At 40.2% G+C, this 8891-nt stretch overlaps 1 protein-coding gene and 1 long non-coding RNA gene across 3 annotated transcripts in view; one reads left to right on the forward strand and one right to left on the reverse strand.

The window, feature by feature from the left end:
* Window positions 1–573: 573 nt before the first annotated feature.
* Rnase10 (ribonuclease A family member 10 (inactive)) overlaps window positions 574–8891 on the reverse strand; it is a 41621-nt gene continuing 33303 nt past the window's right edge. Inside the window, exons 3-5 of one of the 2 annotated variants that reach the window (XM_048793051.1) lie at window positions 4284–4497; window positions 3074–3372; window positions 574–1753 (exon numbers count right to left, since the gene is read on the reverse strand). In XM_048793051.1, coding sequence (XP_048649008.1) covers window positions 1098–1748 — 651 coding nt within the window. In that variant the 5' untranslated portion in view covers window positions 1749–1753; window positions 3074–3372; window positions 4284–4497 and the 3' untranslated portion in view covers window positions 574–1097. Of the gene's footprint in view, window positions 1754–3073; window positions 3514–4283; window positions 4498–8891 lie in introns of those variants that run through there. The other variant, XM_015480866.2, reaches the window with a different exon arrangement.
* LOC125613300 overlaps window positions 8452–8891 on the forward strand; it is a 13634-nt gene continuing 13194 nt past the window's right edge. Inside the window, exon 1 of the long non-coding RNA XR_007343819.1 lies at window positions 8452–8624. This is a non-coding gene — a long non-coding RNA (uncharacterized LOC125613300). The remainder of the gene's footprint in view (window positions 8625–8891) is intronic.

Below are 8891 nucleotides of genomic sequence, written 5' to 3' on the forward strand. Positions count from 1 at the left end.
GATAAATATTTTTAAAGAAAGAAAAGAAATGGACAAGGATGCTGAATGAGAATAAGACTCCTCCCACCTCATTCATCCCACATATAATGAGCATCTACTATGAACACTCTTCTACTTTTTAGTCTTAACTTGGAAAGATGGTGCTCTCTTTTCCTCTCTGCTTCTCTCGTTTTTACCCTCCTGACCTACCTTCCCTCCAGCCCTTCTGCCTGACTCTATAGGATCTTCCTCTGCTTATCTGGTAAAGCAGAAGTGTCCAGTCTGGGCTGATGGAATCTCTGAAAAGATCCAGAGAAAGTGAAAAAAAGGCCCCAAAAGAAAAAGAAAAGGAGAGAGAGAGAGAGAGAGAGAGGGTGAAAAAGAAACAAAGGGGAAATAAAGGAAGAAAAACAAAGAAACAAAGCAAAGTGAAGATGGGAAGAAAAAGAAAAGGGTAAGGAAGAGTCGGGAGAAAGAGAACAGTTCATGCCCCTGCACATGTTCTGTCTTGATGTGCACCACTATACCACCTGGCTACCCGTAAGCCTAGGCTCTGTGTTTCCAGGCTCAGGAAAAGAAACATGGTCCACGTGGTTTTCTAGACACAGTCACAAACACAATCACTTTAATTGCATTCACAGTGCAAAAAAGGATAGGTGTGCAAACCTCAGAAGTCTCAAGTGATTGCTGTAGAGGTTTGAGGTGGGTCGCAGGGAGGAACATAGGAAATAGAGGCATTAAATAAAACTCTGCCAGTCCACACTCAAAGGCAAACTCAGACCAGGGAACAGACTAATGACCAGGGCCACTGGAGGGTCAGGAGCAGTCCTTTATTTATCCCCTTCCACAGCAAAGATTGGAGAGGAAAAATAGAGAACCCAGAGAAACTGAGCATCATTACTCTCTTAAGCACCTCTAAGTCCAGGGACAAGATGCATGTTGGACGGTCCCTAAGGCAAAGAAGAATAACATTTTTAGAAGATGTTGATAAAGAATAGCTCATCCTCTCTTCCTAGAAAATTCTCTGCAAGATTACCTAAGAGGAGGAGTGCAACTTGAGAAGTGGAAGTGGAAAAGGAAAAGAAAAAGGTAGAAGAGAAAGAAGAGGATGAGTTGCTTCACTGTATAGATGTTAAATGGAGGTTCATGCCATTACAGGTTATGACAATGACCCTTTCCAGAATGAAAGTCAGATAATTACAGTTAGGAGTGAGCTGGCCGGACTTGGACAACTTGCAGAATGTCAAATCGAAAGGACGGGGGCTTCTGTGACATTTTATCCCCTTGAGGTCACAGGCAACAACAGGACTGCTACAGACAGCTCTGACTGTGTTGATTTCCTCGTGGATGAATGTGTACTCAAATATGCAGCTGCGATTGTGCTCCTTCACCTTGTTTGCCATCATGCTATTGCATTCCCTGGCCTCCAAACTAAGCCTAAAATCTTCTTGGTTGCTCCGCAAGAAAGTCTTGTCTCTGAGCACCTTGTTTCCTCCCACCTCATCTTCACTGGAGAAGGTCTCTTCTGGCGAGTCAGGTTGCTCTGTTCCTTTGTTGCTAAGCACCAGGCTTTCTGTGGCTTGTGTGCCTTTTCCCTCCTCAGTGGTCTCGACTTTGTCCTGTGAGTCACTGGACCAAAACTGGTTCAGTGGCTGATCAATATCCTCCAGGACTGCTGCGGCCATGTGAAGCCCCAGCCCCAGGCCCAGCCCCAGGCCCAGCAGCAGCAGCAGCAGCATGAAAAAGATTTGTACCAGAGTCAGCTTCATTTTGCCTGGACAGGTGGAGGGAAATGGAAGGACATGATGTTGAGATGAAAACTGGCACCAGTGGAGACTGTGGCCTCTCTAAATCCTACAGCATAGGCTTTGGGGTCTCCCCTTTCTTCTCCACATGACTCCATCTCCCAAAGCAGTGATCCTTTGTCTTTCTCTTTCCATTTCTCAGTCCATCCCCCACCATACTCCCTGTTAGTGTGTAATAAGGTATGGATCCCAAAGATTGGGAAGACAACCAGGAAAAGCTGTTCTGAAATTGGCTTACAGATGAGGAGTCAGTGAGGAAAGCTGGCACCAATGATTTTTAAATAACTAAATTCTTAATCAAGTAATTAACTTGAATTTTGCCCATTACTATTTATTTCCTCCCCCAAAAGATTAATGGCACACGCCATTAATCCCAGTGACTTGGGAAGCTGAGGCAAGAGAATCGCAAGTTTGAAACCAGCCTCAGTAACTGAGTGAGGCCCTAAGCATCTTAGCAAGACCTTGTCTCAAAATAAAAAAGAAATAAAAAGAGTTGAGGGTATGGCTCAGGGGTGAAGCGCTCAAGTTCTACCCCAGGTATCAAAAAAAAAAAAAAAAAAGATTAAAATGAATAGAAAAAGTACTGTAGTCTATTCAACTGAGACTAAGGGTTAAGATGTCCAGTCTCAGTCTTCATTCTTACTAAAGTTACATCTTGTCATACCAGATTCCTTCTCTGTGAAAGATCGCCTACTACCTAGGTATTCCTGCTGATTTGTACTTTCAGGGAAGAAATGGAATAAGAATGAAAACAAAGAACAATTGATCTGCTGGGGCTTTCTTAACTAATGAAGATCTTAATGAGAGCTGAGGCAACGAAGTATGTCTTTGTCTTGCTAGGTCAGTATCACATTCTATCAAAGAGAGACCTTCTCTACAAGAAAAAATAAAATAAAATGCTATGAAGAACATTATTGAGACAGTTGATAAAATTAGAATATAGTCTGCGGAGAAGCTGATGATGTTATTATGTCAGTGTCTTATACAATAAACTTTAAAAGTAAATTCAGATTATTTAAGAGAATATCCATGCTGTTAGTAAATACATATTGAAATATTAACGTGTGCATGTGTTAAGTGCATGCTTATAGGGAAAAAAGAAAATGATAAAATAAACTTGAGAAAAATAATTTTAAATAATTTTTCTGAACAAAGAGCAGTGAGAAGTCCCTTGTTTTATTATTGCAACTTTTCTATAGAGATAAAAATGTTTTCAAAAATTTTTTAATTAAAAAAAATAGAACTTCTCAGGTTGTTCCCTGAGAAGGGTACCCAATACCATGACTTACCTACACTCCTAAGTAGCTTCAGAGGTTCTTGTATCTTCCAGTTCCCCAAATTCTTCCCTTCCAGGGTTTTCTTCTTGGTAACCAGCGGATGCTAGTCTGCATAAAAATGACTGACCCTATGGTTCCTATGATCTTAAACACAGAATGACTTCCTAAGCCACTCCTCTTTCCTCTCCCCCAATCAACACTGAACAATTACACTCAAGCAATTTGGCTTTCTACTCCCACAAATACTTTGAAGTAAGGCTATTTGGACAATAATTCAGTTCCAGACTTCCAGGACAGGAAATGTCTCCAACCTGAAAAATTACAGACAGTTTTACTTTATCAATCCATCATTCCACTCCTGAGATATACCCATTCATCTGTGGTTTATAAGCAATCTGGTCTTGTGCATGAATTTCGAAACTAGTTGTCTTTAAATTATTTTCTCCCCCCACTGTATTTCCTTAAACCCTTCCCTATCATTTCTGAAATGTCAAGATCTTTGTCCTTTATTTGGGTTAACTGTCCAACATAGTTATTTTATTTTTCACATTTTACATGGTATCATGACTTGATTTGAAGATCTAGACTATTTGAGTCAATTGTAAACGTTCACATACTTTTCTTTGCCTATGTCTTTACCCAGCCCTCCACTCCACTCCTTTTTCCATCCTCCAACCAATAGCCACATGCCCATAACAACACCTAGATTTTACAAAGCTAATTATTTAGCCCTAGATAAGAGATAATCCAAAGCACCACTATCATTATCAATCCCTACAGGCTGGGTGAATAAAACCAGGAAGGTTATGCTGTGGTTGCTAAGATTCTCTTCTTTAGCAAATGTTGACAACATGATATAATATTGTTAAATGCATGCTGGAGATTATTAAAGCACTGTAAAAAAAAACCTCTCTAGGCATAAATAAGCCCTCTTGGGAGGATGTTTTCTGTAGTCACTCAGACAGGAGCTTTCAAATGGTAGTTTGAAAAACACTCGTGTAATCCACATGATCTATTCAGCTGACTTTCTGCAGTGCCAATGTTTATAATTTAGAACAATTAAGCAATCTTTATTTTAAAAATATTTTTTAATTGTAGCTGGACATAATGCCTTTATTTTATTTATTGTTATGTGGTGCTGAGGATCTAATTTGGTGACTCATATGTGCTAGGCAAGCACTCTACCACTGAGCCACAACCATAGCCCAGCAATCTTGACTACCTGCTTGAGTGAGGAATTCATGGCATTTCACCATCACAGTTTGCTTGTGCTGTTCCTCTTTTGTGTTCATTCTGCTCATTCACTCTGGAGAGTTCTCTTTGCAACAGAAGGGGAAATGGAGAATCCTCTGCTGAGCCCAGCAGCAATCTGGGCTTCACTTCCTTCTTTATTACTGGAGTGTTCTGGTTACTTCTAGAGATCATTGGAAACCAACCTTTAATTGAATATGAAGAAAGGAATTATTCTTGTTTTTTTTTTTTTTCCTAGGCAACGGCTTTCTCATCTTCTAAATTTGGATAGTAGTGGCACTTACGTCATAGGGATATTGTAAATATTACATAAGATGCTGCAGGCTAAATGTGTTAGCTATTGTTGTTGTTCTTGCTATTTCACAGCAATTACCAACATATGATAATTTCCCACACAATCAATACCATTTTCCTGTTTAGAAATAGCTAAGGACTAAAGAACAATAGCTACAGACTAAGAACCAACACCACACTAAAGATTGCTACCAATACTTCTCACTGCGTCTCCTACAAGAGTCTGTTAATATCCTAGACTATCAGAGAAGGAAGTAAGACTCATATAGACTCTCTGTTTTACAAATAAACTAGCTTAAAGAGGTTGATGTCTCAGATGAGTAATGGCAGTTCTGATGACAAAATTCTTGGCTTCTAGTTAGGTAAAAATATATGGAAGGAAGGAAGGGAGGTAGGTAGGGAGATAGAGCAGACATCCTGATTAGAAAACTGATAATCAATCCATTTAAGAGTTAGATTCTGAATGTGCTATTTCTCATTGTACTGGGATCACTGAGAGATGGGAAGCAACTGAGATGACCCCCACAATTCCCCTAGCTTACTCCCTGTAGAGAGTTTTCAGGCTGCAGCTGAGAGGGAGAACCTAGGTGGAGACTGTCAGTCTCCCTGAGTTGAGGAGACAGAATTGGGTGTCTAAGAGGGCCAGGTCAACCTGAACTCACAGGGTTCCAAAGGGGACAGAGATGCAGAGAGAACTTCGGAGCTCTGGACTGGTAAGAGAGACCCCTACACATCTGTCAGAAAGGCTAACATTTAAAAACCAGTGATAATTATAAACTCTGTCTGGAATGCAGGGGAACTGGACCTTGGGAACATTTCTGATAGGAATGTAAAATGTTGGAGTTACTCTGGAAACAGTTTGGTGGATTCTTAGAACACTAAATTTGCATTTATCATACAGTCTAGAAATCGTACAATCTAGAAATCGCACTCTTGGGTGTTTAATCCAGAATAATGAAAATGTATGTGTGCAGAAAACCTGTATATAAATAAAATAGCAGTTTTAGGCATATTAGCCAACAACTGAGAACAACCCAAATGTCCTCCAGTGGGAGAAGGATCAAGCCAACTTTAGTATGTGTATACCACAGAATACTACTCAGAAATAAAAAGATTGAATCATTGATAAATGCAGCAACCTGGAAGGATATCAAGGGCACTATATTGAGCGAGGAAAAAAAAAAAGTCAAATGGCATGTACTTACACCAGTAATGAACCCACTAAGAAAAAACTTGGGAAAATAATTTTATTCACAATAGCTTAAAAAATAAAATAAGAATGAACCTAACCAAGGAAGTGAAAGATCCCTATAATGAGAATTACAGAATATTGAAGAAAGAAGTTCAAGAAGTCACTTGAAGATGGAAACACCTCCCAGGTTCATGGATCAGCAGAATTCATATTGTTAAAATGGCCGTATTACTGCTGGGTGTGGTACCACATGCCTGTAATCCCAGTTATTCAGGAAGCTGAAGCAGAAGGATGATAAATCCAAGACCAGTCTGAGCAATTTAGTGAGACTCTGTTTCAAAATAAATTAAAAATAGAGCTGGGGATGTAGCTTAGTGGTAAAGTGCTTACCTAGCATGTGGTAGGGTCTGGGTTCAACGACTTAGCACTAAAATAAATACATAAAGCCATATGACCAAAAGCAATCTATAGATTTTATGCAATGCCCTTCAAAATACCAATGGCATTCTTCACAGAACTAGAAAAAATCATAAAATTATATGAGAGCACAAAAGACCCAGAATAGCAAAGCAATCCTGAGCAAAAAGAGCAATGCTAGAGGCATCACCATACCCTGTTTCAACATATACTACAGAGCCATAGTAATAAAAAAAGTAGGGTACAAAAACAATAGTAACAAAACAGTAGGCATAGACAGACACAAAACAAAACATAGTAACAAAATAGAAATAGTAACAAATACAGTAAGCATAGACAGACACATAGACCAATGGAATAGAATAGAAGACACAGAATAAATCCATACAGCTACAGTCATCTGATTCTTGACAAAGATGCCAAAAATATACACTGGAGAGAAGAAAGCCTCTTTAACAAAAGGTGCTAGGAAAATTGGATATCCATATGTAGACTGAAACTAGATTCTTCTCTTACCCTATACAAAAATTAACTCAAAGTGGAGCAAAAACCTGAGTACAAGACCCAAAACTCTGAAACTGATAAAAGAAAACATAGAGGAATCCCTTGGGGAGATAGATACAAATAACAACTTCCTGAATAGGACTCTGATAGTTCAGGAAATAATAGCAAGAATTGACAAATGGGATTGCATCAATTTAGAAACTTCTGCACAGCAAAGGAAACAGAAGAATGAAGAGACAGCATACAGAGTGAGAGTTTCTTTTCTGACAGAGGATTAATGTTAATATTAAAATATATGAAGAACTCAAATTTTAACACCAAAAAAAAAAAAATCAATAAATGGGCAAATGAACTGTTAGACCAGGACACAAGAAAAGACCACTGACTCCAATTAAAATCAAATTAAAGCAAGCTTATTATTTCGACCAGCCGGGCTGCCTCTCCCACCCAAAACCACAGGAACAAGACAGCACCACAGTTTTCTTGCAGCCCAGCTTTATAGCCCAGAAAGTTACACAAAGGGGGGTTACAGATAACAAAACTCTGATGAGCATAACACAAAGGTTTACATTTTTGCTGGCCCCAACATCAGAATTTATGAAGGTCATCAGAGCCTCAGAGAGGGTTGGTATCTGGCCAGGGAAGGCCAAGATTTATGAGGCCTCACTAAAGTTTCAGAGACGGCTGCTATCTGGTCAGGGAGAGCCAGGCATGGGCGAGTTCAAGGGATGGGCAGGCATTCCAAGCTAGTTCAGAATTTGCAATAATTTATAGTAAAACTGAAATTATCTTTTCATGGCTTTGTGGCAAGATGGCTCCCAATTTTAAGAGAAAATCAGGTTGGGTTTATCAGAACTAAAAAGACACTTCTCAAAAGAAGAAATACAAAGGGCCAATAATTATACAAAAAAATTGTTCAACATCTTTAGAAATCAAGGAAGTGCAAAATTAAAACTTACATTGAGATTCCATCTCATCCCAGTCAGGATGGTTATCATCAAAATACAAAAAATAGGGCTGGGGATATAACTCAAAGGTAATGTTTTCCGTGTGTGTGTGTGTGTGTGAGGCCCTGGGTTCAGTCCTTATCACTGCAAAAAACAAACAAACAAACAAAAACAAAACAATACATTCTGGAAAGTTGGGGAGAGAGGAAAGGAACACTTACACACTGTTGGTAGGCATGTAAATTAGTACAAATTATTACAGCTACTATGGAAATCAGTGTGGAATTTCCTCAATTAAAAACAGAACTACCATATGGCTCACTTATACCAATTCTCATCATACACTTGAAGGAATAAAAGTTCTCATGCTATAGAGATACCTGCATACCCATGTTTATTGTGACATAATTCAGAACAGAAAACTTATGGAATCAGTCTAAGTGCCCCTCAACAGATAAAGAAAATGTGGTGTACATATACAATGCAATATTATCCCATCAAAAAGAACAAAATCGGGAAACCAGCGGCCACCATCTTGGAGAGCTGAAGTAACCACCGCCACTCTCCAACAGATTGCAACAATAAAACAGGTGTGTGCCCGCCCCGCGGCTACAGATGGCGGGGCGCCGCAGAGAAGCAGCCAGCAAGCAGAGAGAAATGTTGCTGCGGATTCTGTGGAATCCTGCTGGCTGAGCCCTCACTGAACCCCAGGCTGAGTTCAGGATTTCAGACGGGGAAGGAAGCGGTACAGTTCTATCCCCCACAACGGAAACTCCACCAAGGAAACCAGCGGCCACCATCTTGGAGAGCTGAAGTAACCACCGCCACTCTCCGACAGATTGCAACAATAAAACAGGTGCGTGTTACTCAGCTCATCTCCCATACAGTGGGGAATTCGCATAAAGTCTCACCTAGACTTTCCGGGGGAGGGATTATCAGAGGGAGCCTGCATAAAGACGTGGGGAAAGCTAGAGACACCTGACCTTCAACTCCCCCTCCCATCAGCGGCGAAAACGAAACATGTCTTGCCAGCACTGGGAGAGGGGCAAGCGGAAAAAATCAAAACAATAGAGTGCTGGGGTTCCCAATAGTCACCCTCCACACTCAACAAACAGCAGGCCCAGAGTACAGTTTGAACTACCGAGAGGCATCACTCAGGGGAAATCTGGTCTAGCAGGAGAAACCAGGACTAACAGGAGAAACCAGGGGACTAGAGGCCAGGCCC

This window comes from Marmota marmota, unplaced genomic scaffold (assembly GCF_001458135.2).
Source record: "Marmota marmota marmota unplaced genomic scaffold, marMar, whole genome shotgun sequence".
Taxonomy (NCBI): domain Eukaryota; kingdom Metazoa; phylum Chordata; class Mammalia; order Rodentia; family Sciuridae; genus Marmota; species Marmota marmota.